This window comes from Nerophis ophidion, linkage group LG18, assembly GCF_033978795.1.
Source record: "Nerophis ophidion isolate RoL-2023_Sa linkage group LG18, RoL_Noph_v1.0, whole genome shotgun sequence".
NCBI classification, from domain to species: Eukaryota; Metazoa; Chordata; class Actinopteri; order Syngnathiformes; family Syngnathidae; genus Nerophis; species Nerophis ophidion.
The window spans coordinates 13860921-13885203 of record NC_084628.1 but is presented as its reverse complement, the minus strand read 5'-3'; the positions used below and the strand labels follow the sequence as shown (position 1 = coordinate 13885203).

General features: G+C 41.3%; 2 protein-coding genes across 7 annotated transcripts in view; one reads left to right on the top strand and one right to left on the bottom strand.

The window, feature by feature from the left end:
- Positions 1 to 17629, top strand: part of LOC133536766 (mitochondrial intermediate peptidase-like) — a 40314-nt gene extending 22685 nt beyond the window's left edge. For 2 of the 5 annotated variants that reach the window (XM_061877290.1, XM_061877288.1), the window contains exons 17-19: positions 5788 to 5909; positions 5979 to 6052; positions 17141 to 17629. In XM_061877290.1, the coding sequence (XP_061733274.1) occupies positions 5788 to 5909; positions 5979 to 6052; positions 17141 to 17241 (297 nt within the window). In that variant the 3' untranslated portion in view covers positions 17242 to 17629. Of the gene's footprint in view, positions 1 to 5787; positions 5910 to 5978; positions 6053 to 17140 lie in introns of those variants that run through there. The other 3 variants (XR_009802538.1, XM_061877289.1, XR_009802537.1) reach the window with 2 other exon arrangements.
- Positions 17630 to 24283, bottom strand: part of LOC133536767 (tumor necrosis factor receptor superfamily member 19-like) — a 32737-nt gene continuing 26083 nt past the window's right edge. For both annotated transcript variants that reach the window (XM_061877291.1, XM_061877292.1), the window contains 5 exons: positions 23680 to 23844; positions 23450 to 23578; positions 22131 to 22215; positions 19797 to 19974; positions 17630 to 18235 (listed from right to left, as the gene is read on the bottom strand). In XM_061877291.1, coding sequence (XP_061733275.1) covers positions 19800 to 19974; positions 22131 to 22215; positions 23450 to 23578; positions 23680 to 23844 — 554 coding nt within the window. In that variant the 3' untranslated portion in view covers positions 17630 to 18235; positions 19797 to 19799. The remainder of the gene's footprint in view (positions 18236 to 19796; positions 19975 to 22130; positions 22216 to 23449; positions 23579 to 23679; positions 23845 to 24283) is intronic.

The window sequence follows — 24283 nt, the reverse complement described above, 5'->3', positions numbered from 1 at the left end:
ATATATTTACAAATGATTTTTGAATTGTTGCTATTTTTATAATATTTTTTTCAAAATGTCACGTACCCCTTGGCATACCTTCAAATACCCCCAGGGGTACGCGTACCCCCATTTGAGAACCACTGCTTTAGTGGCATGGCCGTAAGGCAGATTGACTTCATGTTCCATTCGTCTCCGTATTGCCAAGGTGGCTACACTTGTCCACACATCAGTAGTGAGAGCAATTTTGCTCTGGGTGGCTTTTATGTCAGTCTACACTGCTTGGAATGTCTGCTCATACTTCCTCTCCATCAGTTTGGTAAAATGGTTCCTCGAGGGAAGAGTGTTACCAAGGTTGAGGACGTGAATCATTTGTCTAAAACCTTAATCCTCCACCATTAATAGTAGCCTCATGTCAGTTACCAACATATTCAGGATAGCATTAGTCATTCGAGCCGCTTGCCGTGGTGTGCAGACCTTCCTTTGTACCAAGTCGCTAATGCTGGCTTGTTTCTTTCTGAAATGAGAGAATCCATATTATGAACGTACATAGTAGCATCATTCAAACACTCAATACATACCCAGTTGATTTAATTAATAATTTGTGATGTAAAAGACAAATACGCCACCACATTAAGAAAAAACAGCTAAATTAAATAAATGGACATTGGAGTTGCAGAATACACCAATTACAACACAGAAATTTAACTCATCAGATCAGAACTGGATCAGATATAGTACACGTTTCTGTTGTGAATAATAAAGGATTCACTTTAGGCTACCTCTGAATAAGAGCAGGAAATATTCCAGCACTTTCATAATGTTTAGTTATACTAAAGTGTCACTCAAGTCTAAATAGATTTTTATAGCTTTATTGGGCCAGGCGACATTGTTCCATTATGAAACCAACCTGAGATATATTTCTGTCCATTACGTTTATTTCGTAATTGGTAAACGTATGTTTTCTCTCTCAAAATGGAGTCAAATGTGCCGGAGACACATTATCAGCCCCGCGTTGCAATAAAGGGATAACGTTAATGTTACTCACAAGCTGAATTTATGAATGCCTGTTGCGACTCAAAACAACACAGAAAATGAAGTGGTCGCACTATCCCAAAAGTTCCTAACACTCTGAAAGTTAATACACAACAATTGCTGCTGCGCTTCCTTAAATAAAATCTCCTCGTTTACAAAAGATTAAAAACACACAAAGACGGACAAAACGGATCAATATATTCGGACTATGGACTTAAAAAAAGTTACGTACCGTGAGTTCTTCCCTTCATCCATGCTCCTCTTCAGGTGCTGCCGAAGCAATGTTGTCCTTCCGTGCCATGCGAGGTCCATGCTGCACGTTTTGCAGGAAACTGTCTTCTTTGAAGTCTTTAAAGTAAAGTGTTCCGTCACTTTGGACGACTTAGGTCATACACTTTTCTCCATTGAAGCAATAACCTTGAGAGGTGGCGACTTGTCCAGGGTGTACCCCGCCTTCCGCCTGATTGTAGCTGAGATAGGCGCCAGCGCCCCCCGCGACCCCGAAAGGGAATAAGCGGTAGAAAATGGATGGATGGATGTTTCTCCGTTGAACTATCCGTACTGTTTCCCTCCGCCATTTTTCGAAAGTTTCCAGGCTGAGGGGACGGCGTGGTCACGTGAGCTGCACATGACACATTATTGCCTGGCTCACTGCCACCACATGAGACGTAGCCGCAGCGCATAGCATAGATCCAACAAATCGATGATTAAATTAATCGCCAACTTTTTTTTATAATTGATATTAATCGATTTAATCAATTGGTTGTTGCAGCCCTAATATATATATATATATATATATATGTGTGTGTGTGTGTGTGTGTGTGTGTGTATATGTATGCATGTATGTATGTACAGTGGGGCAAAAAAGTATTTAGTCAGCCACCGATTGTGCAAGTTCTCCCACTTAAAATGATGACAGAGGTCTGTAATTTTCATCATAGGTACACTTCAACTGTGAAAGACAGAGTAGGCAAAAAAATCCAGGAATTGACGTTGTAGGAATTTTAAAGAATTTATTTGTAAATTATGTTGGAAAATAAGTATTTGGTCAACCATTCAAAGCTCTCACTGATGGAAGGAGGTTTTGGCTCAAAATCTCACGATACATGGCCCCATTCATTCTTTCCTTAACACGGATCAATCATCTTGTCCCCTTAGCAGAAAAACAGCCCCAAAGCATGATGTTTCCACCCCCATGCTTCACAGTAGGTATGGTGTTCTTCGGATGCAACTCAGTATTCTTCTTCCTCCAAACACGACGAGTTGAGTTTATACCAAAATGGATACATGGATGATACAGCAGAGGATTGGGAGAATGTCATGTGGTCAGATCAAGCCAAAATAGAACTTTTTGGTATAAACTCAACTCGTCGTGAATGAACGGGGCCGTGATATCGACCGCTTGTGTATTCATACTGAAAGAAAAGGATGTCATAGGCAATGTACTAATGTAAAAAGATGTGGACGTTTGTTTGTTTTTATGCCACTGCCTCTACTACAAAGTTGCCACTGGATGCAAATAGTGTTACTTCACAGAAACTGAAACCAGATTTTTGGACCCTCCAATAACACACCTGACCTTACACTTACGTCTCGTTGACACTTAAATCCGCCCATCCTTTTAGAAACACCGCTCAGGAATGGTGTACTCAGCCAAGTAAACACTAGAGTGGCTCATTGGTTACGGAGAGCTGCATATTCTAAACATTTTAATTTGCGCGTGTGTAGTTTAGAGTTCCTCGCTGTGTGAAGAGAGGGAGGACCAGCTGTGAGTAACACGGACCACATGGTCAACTTGTTTTATTTTCCTATCTCTCTTATCTGTATATACTCTAGATGCAATCATTTTCATGTACAAGTTTGGTACAAGTGTTTCCTATTTTGTCAACGAAGCATCCTTGACTAAAACTACTGTAGGACTGTAAATCATTATGATGGGCGGGGAGGGGGTTCTGCAGCCTTTTAATGTTTTTTTTTGTGATTTTTGTAAACTATGGCAGCTTTTATCTTTTCAAAATGACTGCATTCCCCAGTAGTTCCCATTAGTGGAGATCATAAGAGGGCTTGTCTTCACAGTTGTGGAGAAAGATCCCTCAGGCAACAACAGACAAGAGGAGCGCCCTTTTACTATTTTGGAATTTCCTCGTTTTGTCCTTTTGAAACAGGAGCTCCCAGCTTGTGTTTTTAAGTTTTTGTCTGTGTTATTGGAGGAAAGTGAACAATAAAATGACACCAATAAGGACTTGACTTTTATATCTTTTCAGTGGTTTTGTCATACGCCAAAAAAATGCATTGCATGTCAATAAAATCACTTTTGGTTGCTTTAGTGGAGGGATTATTCAACGACATAATGAGGAGGGCCGCAGTTTCAAGAGCCTCGGATCTCAGGTGCCGGACATCAACATTTGGATGTTTCGTTAGAAACTGCCTTTGCAGGTTATATTACTTTGACACTATGTTTACTTACAAACCCCGTTTCCATATGAGTTGGGAAATTTGTGTTTGATGTAAATAAAAACGGAATACAATGATTTGCAAATCCTTTTCAACCCATGTTCAGTTGAATATGCTACAAAGACAACAAATTTGATGTTAAAACTGATAAACAATTTTGTTGTTGCAGATAATCATTAACTTTAGAATTTGATGCCAGCAACACGTGACGAAGTTGGGAAAGGTGGCAATAAATACTGATAAAGTTGAGAAATGCTCATCAAACACATATTAGGAACATCACACAGGTGTGCAGGCTAATTGGGAACAAGTGGGTGCCATGATCGGGTATAAAAGCAGCTTCCATGAAATGCTAATCAATTCACAAACAAGGATGGGGCACGGGTCACCAATTTGTAAGCAAATTGTCGAACAGTTTTAGGACAACATTTCTCAACGAGCTATTGCAAGGAATTTAGGGATTTTACCATCTAGGGTCCGTAAAATTATCAAAAGGTTTAGAGAATCTGGAGAAATCACTGCACGTAAGCGATGATATTACGGACCTATGAGCCCTCAGGTGGTACTGCATCAAAAACCGACATCAGTGTGTAAATGATATCACCACATGGGCTCAGGAACACTTCAGAAAACCACTGTGAGTAACTACAGTTGGTCGCTACATCTGTAAATGCAAGTTAAAACTCTACTATGCAAATCGAATGCCATTTATCAACAACACTGAGGAACGCCACCGGCTTCACTGGGTCCGAACTCATCTAACATGGACTGATGAAAAGTGGAAAATTGTTCTGTGGTATGACGAGTCCACATTTGAAATTATATTTGGAAACTGTGGACATGGTGTCCTCCGGAACAAAGAGTAAAATACCCATCCGGATTGTTGTAGGCGCAAAGTTCAAAAGCCAGCATCTGTGATGGTATGGTATTAGTGCCCAAGGCATGGGTAACTTACACATCTGTGAAGGCACCATTAATGCTGAATGGTCTATACAGGTTTTGGAGCAACATATGTTGTCATCCAAGCAACTTTATCATGGACGCTCCTGCTTAATTCAGCAAAACAATGCCAAGCCACGTGTTACAAGGGCGTGGCTTCGTAGTAAAAGAGTGAGGGTACTTTCCTGGCCCGCCTGCAGTCCAGTCATGTCTCCCATCGAAAATGTGTGGCGCATTATGAAGGGTACAATACGACAACAAGACCCCGGACTGTTGAACAACTTAAGCTGTACATCAAGCAAGAATGGTAAAGAATTCCACTTTCAAAGCTTCAACAATTATTTTCCTCAGTTCCCAAACGTTTAATAAGTGTTGTTAAAAGAAAATCTGATGTAACACAGTGTTGAACATGCCCTTTCCCAACTACTTTGGCACGTGTTGCAGCCATGAAATTCTAAGTCAATTATTATTTGCAAAAAACAGAACATCAAATATCTTGTCTTTGTAGTGCATTCAATTGAATATGGGTTGAAAAGGATTTGCAAATCGTTGTATTTTGTTTATATTTACATCTAACACAATTCCCCACTCATATGGAAACGGGTTTTGTATTTACAAAGAACACATCAGCATTCACACTGCACTGTCATTACCATGTTCTCACTTTTTGTTTCCAGTGTGTACAGTTAGATATTTAACAGCATGAAGAAACAGAAGCTAAGTTTTGTTGATGATTGATGTTCCTTCATTTGAATTATTTTTGTTCCTCAGTTTTCTTTTTTTATAAATCTTCCTTTATTTATGTTTGTAAAACTGAAAATATAAACTTTACACAAGTATAACGTCCATTGTGTATGTTAAATAAATAAAATAGAATGTTTAGTGTTAATACAGACAGGAAACATTGTGAAACTGTGGCTCAACACAATTAAACCTAACGTGTAGCTTTATTGCTCTCCACTGGTCTAATTCAGTGCTACATGTATTTAACTAGTTTTGATCGCCAGAGTTAACCAGCAAAAAAGAACACGATCACAAATACAAAAGATATCAAAAAGTCAGCTGTTTCAATACATTCATACTTTTTTGTCAAGTCGCGTTTAAAAGTCACATTTTTGCGGTTTATTTAGATATTTTCAGCGTCAATAGTGCCATCTTTTTCTACCCTCCCCACTGCTGCTTCATTGGGACACATATGCTTTGCTGTTTCCACCTGCGGGCGGAGGTACTGCATACATGAGCAACCCTATTTTGAAAGGTTTCATCAAGCCTATTTGGGTGTTGTTCAGCGGGCCAATTTAACAGCTTTGGCGGGCTAAATGTGGCCCGCAGCCTGCCAGTTGAATATGCCTGCTTTAGTGGAATGTTTGTTGTGCACAGGCCTGGCAGCTGAGATTCAGCCATCTGATCGGTTATGGTGCCAAGTATTATTCATATCTTATGTCTCGAGCTGTGGCTTCTATGGTGTGGAAGCAGTGCTTCCTTCAAGATCCTTTAAATAGGTGAGACAACAGGTTTTGTAGACATGTTGGTGATGGCTGAGGACTTATTTCCTCTTTGTTTATTTTCAGGGAAATGGGTGAGCGTTACCGTCGAGAGATGCTGGCCCACGGAGGAGCCAAGGAGCCCATGCTTATGGTGGAAGGTACTTTACACTCCCATTCGGCATTATATAAAGTGTGTGTGTCATGACTTTTGAAAGTCTACAATCCATAAACAACAGTTACATTTTTCAAGCAAAAAATATAACAAGAAATCACTGGCTAGCTTGTGTTACCATTAGCAGTTAGCATACGGTCGTGGTTAAGTCATTACGTGCTGAAAGACGTAAGATGGCGGGATATAACGCTATATTACATTAGAAAGTCAGCGCCCTCAAGGCATCAGTGTAAAGCACAGGTGTCAAACCCAAGGCTCGGGAGCGGCTTCTGCCACATGATTTTATATGGCCCACGAAAGCCTGGTAATAATACAGTCGATACAGTACTTTCTTTTCTCATATAAATGTATTCGTTCTTTCCGTTTTGACAGAAAAAATTAGGGCTGTCAAAAGTAACAAGTTAACTCATGCGATTAATCACAAGAAATACAGCAGCATTTGTGTCAGAATATTGGGGTCTTCTCTTGGGTTATTTTAATTATGCAAGCAAGTAATAACCCGTGATTAATCATGATTAATCCGATTAAAAAATGTTATCATTTGACAGCACTACATACATATATATATACCATGCAATTGTTAATTATTGTAATCTAAAAATGCAACAAATATTATACTATCATATGTTCCGCATGGTTTTTTTACATTTATATTTTAACATCTGCTTGTCTCGTTATTTCAAAGTTAGTTATCCATCAAATTGTACTGTCTTATTTTAAGGTGAAAAACCCGCAGCTAACTCGCAAGGATTTCAACCTGATCGTTTTTCCATTTACAGTAATGGGGAGAGGGGTTGAATTTTACAGGAAAATTCAAGCAATTGTGTTGGCCCCAGTGCTAAGTTGACGACTTGTCCAGGGTGTACCCCGACTTCCGCCCGAATGCAATTGAGATAGGTTCCAGCACCCCCCATGACCCCGAAAGGGACAAGCGGTAGAAAATGGATGGATGGATGAACGGCCAGTTTTTTTCACCGTCAAATCTACAGATTTTTTTTACCGTACGTAGAAAAAAATATAAATGTATTAGCAATTGTGTAAAAATATCATGAGGTGAATCCTGACACATTAATGTTCATATAGAGTCACAGGTACAAAAGGCCGTCTGAGGACAGCCATGACGGCGATGTGGTCCTCAATGAAAGCAACACAACACGTGCCATTTGTTCCAAAGAGCCGTACGGCTGTCAGTCGGGTTTAATAATTACAGCATTTGTTTGGGAGATCTGAAATTACTGGAGGGGTGTGTCGTCGTTGGCCTGTTTTTATTTATTTTTAAACCTCTATTTACCCAGGAAAGTTCCATTGAGAGTCTCTCCTCTGTATTTAGCCAGTTAACACACCCTACACAATTTATCCACATCCAAATGATGATGATAAATAAATTTAGATTATGCTGAGTCAGCGCTGTCTGTGAGAACTAGTGCTTAGTTAAGTTATTTCACTTTGTGCTTTTGTAGAGGAAAAGCCAAATGCAAGGGTTGGGTGTGAGATCTTGGCAGCTTGGCATTTTTTTAATTGTTGCTCATTTTCTTTCAAAGAAAAACAAAACAACTGTTGAAACACGTCTTTTTAATCTTAAATACACATACTGTAGTTATGTGTGTAATGTGCCTTTAAAGGCCTACTGAAATTAGATTTTCTTTTTTAAACGGGGATAGCAGGTCCATTTTATGTGTCATACTTGATCATTTCGCGATATTGCCATATTTTTGCTGAAAAGATTTAGTAGAGAACATTGACGATAAAGTTCGCAACTTTTGGTCGCTAATAAAAAAGCCTTGCCTGTCCCGGAAGTAGCAGACGATGTGCGCATGATGTCACGGGTTGTGGGGCTCCTCACATCGTCACAATGTTTACAATCATGGCCACCAGCAGTGATAGCGATTCGGACCGAGAAAGCATCGATTTCCCTATTGATTTGAGCGAGGATGAAAGATTCGTGGATGGGGATAGTGATAGTGAAAGTCGAGAAAAAAACAAAAAAGACAGGGCAATGGGAGCGATTCAGAAGTTATTGGACACATTTACTAGGATCATTCTGGAAAATCCTTTATCTGCTAATTGTGTTACTAAAGTTTTAGTGAGAATTTATAGTCGTACCTGAAAGTCGGAGGGGTGTGGTCACGGGTATGGTGACCGCCAGTGTCTCTGAGGGAAGCCCCGTTTCTCGACGAGGCGAAGCGAAGGCACCCGGTCGGGCCGGGCTGAGCTTTTTTTCCCCCTCCTCCACGGTGGAAGCATCCCACGTTCGTGGGCGGCCGGTCGTAGGAGGCAAGAGAGTTGCAGCTGCCTCTTTGACAGGTGCACGAGGAACGACGTAAGCTATGCTCATGTCTACGGTAAGAGCCGACTTATTACCACAATTTTCTCACCGAAACCTGCCGGTTGACATGTGGTAGAGAACCAGGTTCGCTTGACTGCTCTGTTCCATAGTAAAGCTTCACCTTCGGGAATGTAAACAAGGAAACCCCAGCTGTGTTTGTGTTGCTAAAGGCAGGCGCAATACACCGCTTCCCACCTACATCATTCTTATTTGACGTCTCCATTATTAATTGAAGAAATTGCAAAAGATTCAGCAACACAGTTGTCCAGAATACTGTGTAATTATGCGATAAAAGCAGACGACTTATAGCTGGGATCGGGCTGAAACAAAATGTCCGCTACAATCCGTGACGTGACGCGCACGCGTCATCATACGCGTCATCATAACGCAACGTTTTCAACAGGATACTTCACGCGAAATTTAAAATTGCAATTTAGTAAACTAAAAAGGCCGTATTGGCATGTGTTGCAACGTTAAGATTTCATCATTGATATATAAACTTTTAGACTGCGTGGCCGGTAGTAGTGGGTTTCAGTAGGCCTTTAAGAGCAAATCGTTAAAGAAGAGGGGATTAAAGGACATTGCAGTCTCAGAATCATACAAAATAATACCACAAAAGGAGACCTTTTAACTTATCATACAGAGCGCAAACAAAAGTCAGTCAAATAAAATGTAGTATCACAGGCAGATATACCACAGCCTTGATTAGATAACAAATAATGTAACAAGTTTGTTTTGATTAGGGGTGTTCCGATCAGGAATTGACAGTATGTGGCAGATTCCGATACTGATTATACATGACTGACATCAGCTGATACAATACCAATACTGATCACATCTATTAACTGTATATTTTGCAATGTATTATGAGTGCTATTAACAGTTAACAATATTGTCACAATATTTAAACTAGTTTCTTTTTCTCTTTTATTAGATACAATTGTTAGAGCAAAACAAAGTCTATAACTGAACAAAATCACAAACTACTATCTACTAAAAGTGTGTAAATGAAGTTGTTCTAAAGGTACCTTTTTTATTGTGCAAAAATAAGATATTCAAATAATATAGTGTAGCGCCATTGATGGCTAGCTGGCAACTAGTGCGCTAATTGCTAGCTGACAACTGGTGCACTCATAGCAAGCTTGCATCTTTCGCGGTTAATCATTAACTGGAAACTGCCACGCTAATCACTAGCTGGCAAATAGCACTGTAATTGTTTTTAGGCAACTAGAGTATTATTCTCTAACTATCTTAAATGCAAACATAAATAGAACAATATAATAATTTAATCATGTTCTTATTTTAACACCGCAAGGTACAGTGAATAATGTGTCCATGACTATTTGTAAACTACAAAACAGTGTGCTGGATCATTGTTGATGTATATTTAGGGACATTTAAAAATGTGGGACAATGGCGTAGAGAATATATATATATATATATATATATATACGCACAATAAGTATGTGTGTGTGTATATATACATCCACACACATACAGTATATGTATATATATATATATATATATATACTATGTGTGTGTGTGTGTGTGTGTATATATTCATTCAATCATGTATTTTGTAATGAAAATCGTCCGATACTAATAGGTGTCCGCATGAGTGGAGAATCATAGGTTTACATAACAGTGGCGTTTTGGAGCCCCAACATCCAAATTTTTCACGGCCGATGTAACTGAACCTTAACAGACAAAAATGTCCTCCTCTCACTGTGGCGTGTCAGGACAATACACTCAAGAAGAGGAGATGAAAAGAGAGTTGAGAACAGTAACATAAGCAGACGTTGGGGAGTGGAACTGTAAATCTCTGCCTCGGGGTCACCGCCTCCCCCTTCTTCCAACACTCTGTGCTGGAAGGAGGGTTCCAGCTGCAACCAGGCCAGTCCAACTTTACATCCGGTTCTTGTGTACTGCTTGCCTGTGTATCGGCTGTGTATCGGCTGGGGACATCTCTGCGCTGCTGATCCGCCTCGACATCTCTGCGCTGCTGATCCGCCTCCGCTTGGGATGGTTTCCTGCTGGCTCCGCTGTGAACGGGACTCTCGCTGCTGAGTTGGAACCGCTTTGGACTGGACTCTCGCGACTGTGTTGGATCCATTGTGGATTGAACTTTCACAGTATCATGTTAGACCCGCTCGACATCCATTGCTTTCCTCCTCTCTAAGGTTCTCATAATCATTATTGTCACAGACGTCCCACTGGATCATTATTATCACCGATGTCCCACTGGGTGTGAGTTTTCCTTGCCCTTATGTGGGCCTATCGAGGATGTCGTGGTGGTTTGTGCAGCCCTTTGAGACACTAGTGATTTAGGGCTATATAAGTAAACATTGATTGATTGATTGATTGATTGTTATCAGCACTGCTGCCCAATTAAGTGTTGCTGAGCTGCCGATTTTTGCATTGCTTGTCAGAAGACTGTGGAGATGTGTTCTCAAGATTTTATCAAATCATAATGAGATAGGCGCCAGCGCCCCCCGCGACCCCAAAAGGGAATAAGCGGTAGAAAATGGATGGATGGATGGATAATGGAAATATTAATTATGTGCACCAACCAGTATCCTCATCTGAAATATTTTTGCTGTAAATTCTGAGAGGTTCATTGAAGGTAGAAAAGCGCTATACAAGTACAACCCATTTATTATTTATTTATTTATAAATCATGCTCTGAGAGTGATAAAGTAACTCTTAGAAGTCAATTTGAAGGTTACAGAAATGTGGAGGAAGGATACACAATCCAGATCCACATGATCCTGTCAAACGAAGGCCCTTGTAAATTGTAAATGGTTTATACATGTATAGCGCTTTTCTACCTCCAAAGTACACAAAGCGCTTTGACACTATTTCCACATTCACCCATTCACACACTGATGGCGTTTGCTGCCATGCAAGGCCCTAACCACGATACATCAGGAGCAAGGGTGAAGTGTCTTGCTCAAGGACACAACGGACGTGACTAGGGTGGTGAACCAGGAACCCCCAGGTTGTTGGCACAGCCGCTCTACCAACCGAGCCACGCCGTCTCAAAATGGAGGTGTGTAACCTTCTCCTGCTATTCCCTTCAGCAAGGCGGCACTAGATACACAGTTGAAATTCAAACCTGCACACAAGCTTGGAGACAGAGTGGGAAGTGCAAGGGGGAAATAAGAAGTAAAGGGGTGATAGACCGGCAAAACTGACCTTCTACTGTGGCCACAGAGAGTGCTTTCTTTGGGCTGGACTGTTCCCATAGTTTAAACCACTGAGCTTAGAAAACAATTCTCCATCCTTGGACCCACAGGCTGTGTCCTTACAAATGTTCTTACCTTGGACCTTACATACTAAAAATTAATTGGAACATACCTGGGCTCTAAAAGGTACTTGGAACATACTCGTACTATTGTTTGGACCTTGATCATCCCGAACTGTAATGGCCACATTCAAAACAATTGATTCTCTGCATAAACTCTCCCACAGCTGTATGAGAAGGCACTGTTGAAAGTGTGTCGTCAATTAAAGAGCCCCCGCTCTCCCACGTACACCCGAGGCACCATGGGAGCCATCAAGAGTCTTGCCACTTTTTCCAAGCCTTTTTCCAAGCCTCTCCTGAAATACAGTTTGAAAAAATGATGTCGAAGGTGCAAATATTACAAGGCTAGCAGCTCTAATGGAGGTAGATTCTCACACCTTTACACGTTTCACACGGTTATGAGCAGGGAGCTCAAACGGTTATTTCAAGAGCAGCCAAAAAATATCAATGTGACACAAAGAGCTGCATTTTTGCTCCTTCTGTGTGCTTTAATACTGTTGATGATACATAACATAATGGTACTACATGAAAAGATCTAAGGCCCTAGCTCAAGTTACTGCATGCTGAAGTTTGCACCCATTTCTCTTGCAAGTCTCCAAATGCCCCCATTTAAGTTTTGAAAGAGCGGGAGTACGGCCAAACCCAGACGACTCTGTTCCAACGTATGTTCTAAGCCTTTAGAAACATTTTACTAAAACACTGGAATAAGAAACCCTTTTTGATAGAAAGTAGACACAAACAAAACAAAATAATAATAAATAGATAAATATATATATGATGTATACATTGGATGATTTTTTTTGGTGTGTTTTATTCATATTTGGGGCTTCACGGTGGCAGAGGGGTTAGTGCGTCTGCCTCACAATACGAAGGTCCTGCAGTCCTGGGTTCAAATCCAGGCTCGGGATCTTTCTGTGTGGAGTTTGCATGTTCTCCCCGTGAATGCGTGGGTTCCCTCCGGGTACTCCGGCTTCCTCCCACTTCCAAAGACATGCACCTGGGGATAGGTTGATTGGCAACACTAAATTGGCCCTAGTGTGTGAATGTGAGAGTGAATGTTGTCTGTCTATCTGTGTTGGCCCTGTGATGAGGTGGCGACTTGTCCAGGGTGTACCCCGCCTTCCGCGCGATTGTAGCTGAGATAGGCGCCAGCTCCCCCCGCGACCCCAAAAGGGAATAAGCGGTAGAAAATGGATGGATGGATATTCATATTTGTTTTACTCCTGTCAAAATGGTTGTTTTAAAATCAGTTTTGAATCTGGATTCATCATGAGTAATCACTAGGTTATTAAGTCCACTCAGGGTTTAATTTGGATTGAAATTAGTCAGCGAGCACACCAACAGGGTTCTCCTTATTCTTCAGGCATTGACCTGATCCCGGATCATATAGCAACCTGTGCTGCCGTTCAAGTAACCATTCGCGGTTAAGGTAAAGGAGTTTTTGCAGTAAGAATAAATTGCATTATTAATCTGTCCATCTACATAATTAATGAGATAATTGTTTGATTAATTGTGTGTGTTAACTTATTTTAACTTTCTAAATTTGTTGGTATTTGTCTTTAATTGTATTTTTTTTTTTTGGAACATAAGGAGACTTTTAAAATGTGTTTTATTTAGTTATTTTTCCTGAAAAGTGTACATTTTAAATTTATATTTATTTTGTTTATTTATAGTTGTTTAACATTTGCACCACAAGGGAAATTTTATTTTTTTATTCCCCTTTTTTTTTTCATTATGGCCCTGACCATTCTTAGACATTTCCTGCCTTGTTCTTGTCAAAGGGCGCGCAAATTATTGCAGAAAATGATGCCTGCCTCACGTCATGAAGCCTTGATAGAGGTTTGCACATTATTTTGGTGTTAGTTTACAAAAAACTGTGTTACTTCACATTGTTAAATGCAATTACATTTGAATTTTTGGAGAATAATGAAGCTCCTCCAAAAATGTCCTCCCACTATCCATTAACTCTTCCTTGGCAACATCTCAGATATTTCAAAAGTGATTCTTCAGTATTTCTCGTCCCCAGAGCACTCATTATGACGGGCTGAGAGCTGTTCGGCGACCACATAGGTCGTCAGTGGATGTGATAGCAATCTTCCACCACCCTTTTAAATACATAAACACGCCGTCCTCTGCGTGTGCTCGTAAAACTGCTTCACTTCTCCTTCTGCCTTCCAGCCCCTCTCAACTTTCAGTGTGTTCACAGGGTTGACTGAGGCCGGTTTTGCTCTGCGTATGTATGTGGCCTGTTTTATTATTTTAAAGCTTCCATATTATTCAACTCTTTTTAACTTTTTTTTTTTTTTTTACTGATTGCACTCATGTTTTGTCTTCCTCCTCTACACACACACACACACATACACCCCTTCTTCGGCCTAACAATCCAATCAGATCCTACTGAGCTTTGTTGTTGTGGCTGCTAAGTTATCTCGGCGTTCACTTTCAAACTTGCCCATGCATCTGGACAAAGAAGTTGCTCTAAGCAGCTTATCAAATTTTAATTAAATCAGTTTTGAGTGACTCTACCAAAGTAGACCGTGTACTAGAACTTTCACCACTCTGTTCCATTGGCAAAAGCAGCAGATCAAGTATAATTTCTAGTACTTGGATAGCCAGAGTTCCAAGCAGTAAATCAGTTAAGTCAGAACATTTTAAGGGGAAATAACTTTGACATTTACCATGTTGCTCTTTCCTTAGCTTCAGAGTCTCTCCATTTTCTTATTCCCCTTAGTGTCCTCTTGGATAAGACACATCTCCTTATCAACAACCACAACTAACCGCTGAGCAGAAGTCAACATCACATTTATTAATACTGTGGGTTCTCATAATGCTTGGTTATCGGCGATGCTTTTCATGTCGCTGCCTTGTTCCCCAGGAATCAGGGGAAGGTGCAGCCATCATGGCGGGTCACGGACCTCAACGTTGCGTATCGTCTTTTAGCCAGAGGACAGGGTGGGGCGACGGCTCTGTAAGAGGAGACCGTCCTCTCTCCCAACCACATTTCTGCTGTGTCATACACTCATACTCTGTGCGTGCGTATAATTTAGCCTGTGAACCTTTTTGCATCCCCAGTCATGCATGCTTGTGCAGACGTGTGCAAGTGTGTGTGTGTGTCTGTGTGTGTGTCTGTGTGTCTGTGCGCGTGTGTGACCCATGTGGGTAGAGGGGGTTGGGTGCTTCAAACGCCTATTTACATTGGCAGGTCCACAAGGGGAAAGAGAGCGACTTCAAAGCGAGTGTCCAACTGAAGTGTAAAGCGAGCAAAGGGAGTCATCCATGCACGAGCTGACTTACAAAACGACAACACACACACACAGTGAACTCATGTTTAGACAATCGACTCTCTAATGATGATCATGTGTGTGTCCTCACATGTTTGCCTCTTCTTTGTATTTTGCTTATTAGGAAACATTTGATAAGAATGTTTCTTATTTTAATAGCGCTGTAAATCATCCATGGTTCAGAGAAGAACATAATTTATACCCACTAAAGCAGGGCTCTCAAACTCAATTTACACAAACTATGTCACGTTGGAAAAACTGACTTACGTTACTGGAGGTCGAGCAGAGGACATTGAAGAAATGAAACCTTTACTGAACTATACAATATTAGGCATTGCACTGTAGAGCTACCTACTTTGTAATAAGATGTGGATCTGTGTGATGTGTGCAATGCTTTTTATGTATTTTAATTTTGGTTAGCTGTCTTTGTTTTCTTTTTCTTTCTTATTTAATTTTTTACCTTTTTTTATGTGAAAATTAATAGATATTTTGTAAAGGGGTCATATTGTGATAATGTTTTTCTACATTTAAAACAATCCTGTGTGTTCTCCATAATAACGGTGCTTTGTTCCAAATTTCGCACAGATTTGGTTTTCCAGACGCTTTTCAGAATGCGCTGTTTTGTGGTCTGTCTTATTTACGTGCCAAATTCCTCCTCCAAGCCAAGCCCAATTCGACTGGCTTGCCATTCCGTCAGCCATGTTATAGTTTTTAGCACTTCCATATGGCGTTTACTGACAGATATAAGTTAGAATAATCCGCTACTTTTTATTAGAAACTGTGACGGAGGATTTTAGCATGCATGTGCATGTACGACTCAGTCCGCCCCACAAGACGATAAAGAAAACAGGGTAACTTAACTACTTAGTGGCCTAGTGGTTAGAATGTCCGCCCTGAGATCGGTAGGTTGTGAGTTCAAACCCCGGGCGAGTCATACCAAAGACTATAAAAATGGGACCCATAACCTCTCTGCTTTGCACTCAGCATCAAGGGTTGGAATTGGGGGTTAAATCACCAAAATGATTCCCGGGCGCGGCCCCCGCTGCTGCCCACTGCTCCCCTCACCTCCCAGGGGGTGATCAAAGGTGATGGGTCAAATGCAGAGAATAATTTCGCCACACCTTGTGTGTGTGTGACAATCATTGTTACTTTAACTTTTAACTAAATAAAAATGGTGGACTCGCACACGACTCTTTGGGTAAACCTTTACCGTATTTGGAGATATCTGTTGGGATAACTGAGGCAAAATACGTCACTAAGGTCACAATTCCAAACAGCACATTTGGGACAAGTTTGGAAGAAGGCAAAATTGTTGTTAAAATATCTCCACCATACTTCCATGGTGTGATTTAAAAAAAAAAAAAAGATACTTATAGGTATCTCAAATACACAAAAACATTCATATAAAGTTAAATGTAAAAACTGTTTGTGTTCGGACTGTTGCGTTCCCTAGGAGATGGTCAGCAACAATTCTGTTTGCTTCCAGGAAGTTGCTCATTGAGTTGCCCAATGTGTGTGGTAATGTTTGTCAATCAATCAATGTTTATTTATATAGCCCTAAATCACAAATGTCTCAAAGGGCTGCACTAGCCACAACGACATCCGCGGCACAGAGCCCAGAGCCCACATAAGGGCGAGGAAAAACTCACCCCAGTGGGACGTCAATGACTATGAGAAACCTTGGAGAGGACCGCATATGTGGGCAACCCCCCGCCCCCTCTAGGGAACAGTCAGTGGGGGTTTGTGTTTGCATCGTTTTTGAAGTTAGTGTTTTTGATCTAGTGGGATTCAACATTCCCGAATATATTTAAATATTAGCCTCCCAGGGTGCGCGAGCTACGATTACAGCAAACTTACAGTAGAAGTTAAATAGTGGGTCACGGGTTTGAGACCCCCGCACTAAAACAATAGTATTACATTGAATAAGTAATAGGTCTAGTTTAAAAAAAAGATTATGCAGGTAAGAATAAAAAAGACCTGTCAAAACCTAAGATTTAAAAAAATTCTTGACTGCAGGCCAGGTTCGAGTAGGACAGGGTCTAGGTTAGGACTGGACTTGCCAGTTGAAGACACTAAAGCCAAAACTACTATACTCAACAGTAGGCAATTGACATGTGCATTTTATAGGGATCCTTCTGCTTATGTCTGAATGTTGTGTTGCAGGTATGCTGCAGCGTCGGCCCACCATGGAGGACTTTGTGGACGCGCTGGTGTCGGAGCTCCAGCCAAACTTTGAGACGTTCATCATGGACTCTGAGAGCTGAAAAGGTGCACACTATGGCCGCAATCAGTACAACTTTGGACATTTACCCCACTGACTGTCCCCTAGCAACCATCACGTGATGCAAGCGCATGATGCTAGATCAGGTTTGCTCTTTAGCTATACGCACAAAGTGGTCAGTCTTAACACATTCACACAGTCGTTAGCAGCTCCTTCTACTTCCTGAGAAATTTGACCCCTGGCTAAACCCCACATGTTTTTGGACCGGTTAGGAGCGGTTACTAAAGGTGTCAAACATTTGATAAAATAGATGTCGTGTGAAGTCACAGCTCCAAAAAAACTAAATGTGATGAATTGTCTTTTTTTCATGCTCTAATAATTGGTTTATAAAATGAGGAAGAGATAGAAATAAAGCGGAACACTGGAGAGTATTTTCACTTGTTCAAGTGGTTTATTAACAAAAGTGTAAATCAAGTACGTTTGCATTGACGTGACCATCAACGCTACAAGTGGCAAAAAAGCGCAAGACATTATCAGTCATGTTTATGTTACAAAAATATGCAGTTACTTTACTATTTTACATTATCTACAAGCCACTTGAACATTCCCTGTTGTCTTTATACGCCATTTTCAGATTGTCTTCAGTGTGCATCCTTGACACACACACAGTAAGGTCACAAGGCACGCTGTTGTTTCGTCTTTGCGTCACCATGCAGGACAGAGCAAAGCATGGATGGTCAAGTCAATACAGACCTCCATGTTTGAACTTCATTCACTTTCACCTTGCTGGGCCAGAGAGTTCAAATCGTGCGTGTCGTCGGTGTGTTGTGTCCCCTCTCGCGGCCGTGTTTCTTGTTTGCGTGTGTACTTTGTTTGGACCCTTTTTGACCAGCGAAGGTCTGGGGGTCAGCTGCGGGGATTTCAAAGGGACCACACGGGAGGGAGGGTTACAGCAAGGGAGGGTGTGTGAAAGGGGATCTGGCCGCTGCTGCTGTTGAGTCCGGACTGGTAAACGAGCCAGAGAAATGTGTGTCGTCCTGGAGTGAGAGCAGGAAGAGGAAGGCCATCAGGCGCTGATTAGTAACATAGCTGAGCTCCGCTCGCATACATCAAAGACTTTGTCCTCTCTTCTTTCTCTGTGCCAGCTGCCCTTCATGCACACTGTGTCACAAGCCAAGCGATGTCATACTCATGTTGTTATACAAATGAAGTAATGACCATATACACCACACACAGATTAGGTTCTGGGAGTAATATTTTTATGAACTATAACCTTTGCAGGTAAACTTAATTTGGTCTCCTCTAAACTTTTGAATGTCCTACTGTTCAGTGTTTTAGTACATTTTGCATAACTTCTCTAACATGAAGCGGATTATCTTTTTGTTAGTTAGCATGCTATCCACCTTCTTCCGCTTATCCGGGGCTGCGTCGCGGGGGCAGTAGCCTAAGCAGGGAAGCCCAGACTTCCCTCTCCCCAACCACTTCGTCCAGCTCTTCCCGGGGGATCCCGAGACATAGTCTTCCCAACGTGTCCTGGGTCTTCCCCGTGGCCTCCTACCGGTTGGACGTGCCCTAAACACCTCCCTAGGGAGGTGTTCGGGTGGCATCCTGACCAGATGCCCGAACCACCTCATCTGGCTCCTCTCGATGTGGAGGAGCAGCGGCTTAACTTTGAGTTCCTCCCGGATGACAGAGCTTCTCACCCTATCTCTAAGGGAGAGTCCCGCCACACGGCGGAGGAAACTCAATTCGGCCGCTTGTACCCGTGATCGTATCCTTTCGGTCATGACCCAAAGCTTATGACCATAGGTGAGTATGGGAACGTAGATCGACCGGTAAATTGAGAGCTTTGCCTTCCGGCTCAGCTCCTTCTTCACCACAACGGATAGGTACAACGTCCGCATTACTGACGACGCCGCACCGATCCGCCTGTCGATCTCACAATCCACTCTTCCATAACTCGTGAACAAGATTCCTAGGTACTTGAACTATTCCACTTGGGGCACGGTCTCCTCCACAACCCGGAGATGGCATTCCACCCTTTTCCGGGCAAGAACCATGGACTCGGACTTGAAGGTGCTGATTTTCATTCTGGTCGATTCATACTCGGCTGCGAACCGATCCAGTGAGAGCTGAAGATCCCGGCCAGATGAAGCCATCAGGACCACATCATCTGCAAAAAGCAGAGACCTAATCCTGCGGTCACTAAACAGGAACCCCTCAACGCTTTAACTGCGCCTAGAAATTCTGTCCATAAAAGTTATGAACAGAATCGGTGACAAAGGACGTTAGCATGCTACGTCCTGGTTAATTATTATGGCAGAACTGATGGGAATTATTATGAATCTGGGCTGGTGGATGGTTTATGAATGCCTTAGCGACGTCATATGGCTGTTGTAAAATTCTGTGTTCACTTTTTAGTCAGAAAAATTAAACGTGTGACTAAATTTTGACACGTCATTCATCTTAAGAACTCAGTCACTCATATCATTCAGCAGTTTGCTCTGCAGCAAATCATATCAAACTGGAGACGCTCATGATGCCGTCCATCCATAAATCATAATTGTTCTTGCCAAAGCCAGCTAAAAGTCACCTCACCTTTTAAGGGGACGACGGCTGCTTCTCTCTTGCCTCTGTTTTGTCACTTTCTCCGCATTCGACCGCTGCTCCTCCAGCAGGTTCTGGTTCCAATCTGTAAGCCCCCAAGACGGCTTCCGCTGATGTTGAATGTTCTCCTGGCTGCAATGGTGCCAGCTCGTCTTCCTGCTCCAAGTTTCTAGTGAGTGAGGAAAAAAGGACTGTGATTATCTGCATGAATGTGGTTCGCAGCCACATGTGTATGGAAAGTCGAATGGGAAAAAATGTAATAAAATTAATGAATCTTTATATAATTACTTCAATGTGTCAATTCATTAATTTGGAATTGAATACGTAAATGTGTCATTGATTTATTTAATGTAATAGTACGTTTACTGTAATTATTCCAGTATTTAATTATTTCACAATTTATTTATTTAATAAATGTGTGTCAGCACTTTATGAATGTATTTTATCTGTCTAACTCAGCTGTCAAGGTCAGTGGGCAGGTACTAACACCTGATTGGTTATCTGGCACTTCAACTTGTCTGTGGAGCTCTTTGACAGAGAAGCGGCGGAATACTGGTCAATAACTTTGTCTAAAAGTACGGAAATAAGTTCGACAAAGTCAATAAATTCCTCTACTTTAACTGCTACAAGTTCAACACTTATTGCTTCCACATACTCCGCAAGGTTTAAATATCATCCATCAAACCTCAAAGTATGAGTATATATAGATCAAGGCTGCAGACCAAAGCAATCTTTAAACTAGATTTGTGTTCGCCCCGCTCAGTGACTTTGATAGGTGAGTTTGATGAATAAAATTAATTCATGAAGCGCTGACGCACATTCATTAAATAATTTATCATATCATGAAATAAATATATAAATTATGAAATAGTAACTTGTAAAATTATTAAATCATGAAATCAATAATCAGTTAACTAATTAAATGAATACTAAAATAAATATTTAATAGTTAAAAAAATAAACTGATCAAATTATTAATTGTAACTTATATTAAATTAACACCAAAACAATTAAATTTAATAACACATTTTTGTATTTCATTCCAATTATAATGAATGACACATTTAAGTAATTATTTAAAGATATATTATCTATTTAATTCTGTCCCATGTGTCCTTCATAATGTCTGTCTTTATTGCCTGTTCCTCATCTGAAAGAGTTCCCAGTAATGTGAGTGTGCAGCCTTGAGGCATATGTACTTTTCCTATGTAATTATACATTTTATCTATGTTTATGTCACACACTGATTCTCCATTGTTTTTTATGGACATAATTTTTTTACTGCCCCCCTAAATTTAGATACAATTGATAACCAGATATTTGTTTAGTTATTTATCCGTACAAAACAATGATGTCAGGAACTCATAGAAAAATGTTTCACACACACCCTGATTTGAAGTCCTAATTAAAATTTGTATTTATTTTATATCCTCATAACCGGTAAACTCTAGGGTTACGTATGTATACTTGGTCATATTTATTGGTTGAGCCTGTTGATTAATCCAAGCGGCGGTATAGCTCGGTTGGTAGAACAGCCGTGCCAGCAACTTGAGGGTTGCAGGTTCGATCCCCGCTTGCACCATCCTAGTCACTGCCGTTGTGTCCTTGGGCAAGACACTTTACCCACCTGCTCCCAGTGCCACCCACACTGGTTTTAAATGTAACTTAGATATTGGGTTTCACAATGTAAAGCGCTTTGAGTCACTTGAGAAAAGCGCTATATAAATATAATTCACTTCACTTCACAGTGCTCCTACATAGCTGGAGTAATTCTCACTTCCTTAAAGTTAAAAGTTAAAGTAAAGTACCAATGATTGTCACACACACACACTAGGTGTGGTGAATATGGTGATTTATCCCCCAATTCCAACCCTTGATCCTGAGTGCCAAGCAGGGAGGTATTGGGTCCCATTTTTTTATAGTGTTCGGTATGACTCGACTGGGGTTTGAACTCCCAACCTACCTATCTCAGGGTACACCTTAAGCAGTGTGCTGGACAATGAGTTTGACAGCCTCTGGCTTTCGGCTCATTGGCGAGCACTGCTCAACTTAACTCTCATCCAGTGAGGTTTTGTGGACTGGTTTGAAGCCCTCAGCCACACTAACTGGCATTTGCTATATTGTTTGTATACTCTTAACTACCCTAACAAGTGCAATTTTTTGTCATTTCAAAATCTACATCACATGCCTCACTTTGTAAGAAGCATGTGATTTCTGTCAACCAATCAGGGAATAGAGGTAGTCAAAGCAATGAAAAAAGTTGTATTTCCTTAATGTGTGGAGATTTGGTTTTATTTCTCCATGTGAGGCGTATTGGTGGCTCACCTGTCGCTGAGACCGGTGTCAGACTCAAATGGTGCTTGGTCCAGACTGTCCTTACTGCACAACGATGGGATCAGGTGGACTGAGCCTGAGGAGCACATGGAAACAAGGTAATGAGGTCATGTGATATGTTTAAGTCCTAAATGCTGCCACAATGTCTTAAAGGCCTACTGAAACCCACTACTACTGACTACGCAGTCTGATAGTTTATATATCAATGATGAAATATTAACATTGCAACACATGCCAATACGGCCGGTTTAGTTTACTAAATTGCAATTTTAAATTTCCAGCGAGGTATCCTGTTGAAAATGTCGCGGAATGATTACACGCTTATGTTGCGGGTGCTTGTGACGTTATTGGTTGGAGCGGACATTTTATCCCAGCACCACTCACGGCCAAAAGTTGTCTGCTTTAATCGCAAATTTACACAGTATTTTGGACATCTGTGTTGCTGAATCTTTTGCAATTTGTTCAAATAATAATGGAGACTATAAAGAAGAATGCTGTTTGTGGAAAGTGGTGGATTGCCTTTAGCAACCATAACACAGCCGGTGTTTCTTTGTTTGTTGTGAAGCTTTTATATGGAACAGAGCGGTTAAGCGAACATGTTTCTCTACCACATGTCAACCGGCAGGTTTCGGTGAGAAAATTGTGGTAATAAGTCGGCTCTTACCGGAGACATGAGCGGAGCTTGCGTTCTGCAGCTGTCAAAGAGGCAGCTGCGACTTTCTTGTCTCCTCCATGGCTTCCACCAGAGACACTGGCGGTCACCACACCCCTCCGACTTTCAGGTATGACTTTATAATCTCACTAAAACACTAGTAACACAATAAGCAGATAAGGGATTTTCCAGAATTATCCTAGTAAATGTGTCTAATAACATCTGAATCGCTCCCACTGCCGTCACCCTTTTTTTAATTTTTTAAAATTTTTTCTAGTGCTTCACTCTAACTTTCCTCATCCACAAATTTTTCATCCTCGTTTAATGGGGAAATCGTCGCTTTCTCGGTCCGAATCCCTCTAGCTGCTGGTGGCTATGATTATAAACAATGTGAGGAGCTCCACAACCCATGACGTCACGCGCACATCGTCTGCTACTTCCGGTACAGGCAAGGCTTTTTTATTAGCAACCAAAAGTTGCAAACTTTATCGTCGATGTTCTCTACTAAATTTTTTGAGCAAAAATATGGCAATATCGCGAAATGATCAAGTATGACACATAGAATGGACCTGCAATCCCCGTTTAAATAAGAAAATCTAATTTCAGTAGGCCTTTTAATATTGAAGTGGTAAGCGTATATAATTTGTGATTAGTATACCACAGGTGTGTCCTTGGCCCAAATGACACTGGCTGCAGGGTCTCGGAGGGATGTCATGGAGCCAACATGGGTCCAGGTATGACAGCTCGGCGCCACCGCTCGGACAGTCCTGAGTCCTCAGAGATGCCGCTAAGGAAAATAAAAGTCAGTACTTTTCCCCACCCTCGTACGGTGTAGTTTCCCCCCACCTGGAATGCTCCAGTACTGACATAATTCTCAGTGTGACTCACCGCTGTGCTTCTTCTCCAGCAGCTGCCTCTTGCAGTAGATGACGCACAGCACCAGCAGGGCCAGCAGCACCGTAGCCAGGGCGCTGCAGATGACCGCTGCCAGCGCTATGTCACGAGGACTGGTCACTACCGAAGGCAGCGGCACCAGGTTCACTCGCCCACTGCCTACACACACACACACACACATAAACAGAACACGGTTTATTGTTCCATCTACAAAGAGCGACTAATGATTCAACTCCACCGGTGTATTACATCAACAGACTTTAATCAGTGAGACAAGTCTGTGTGTGTTGTCACAGTGCGCACAATTTCTCTTAATGCCTCCAGGTCTCACGATGCAAGTTCCAACAAATAAAAAAAACTCAAGGTTTTCATCTTGCTGATGGACCGGCACTGATGTTTGACAAGAAATGTCTTTGGTAACATTTAATTATCCCTTCAGTCAATCTCAGTGCACCAGTAGTTTCATTCAGGCTTATGAGTGTTGTTAAATACATGCTTAACACTACATTTGGTGGGGATCATAAAAAAATGTGCGTGTAGCAATTTGTAAAATGTAAGCATCTGTTGACATAGTGTGTTCCTGTAAATAAACTATGTA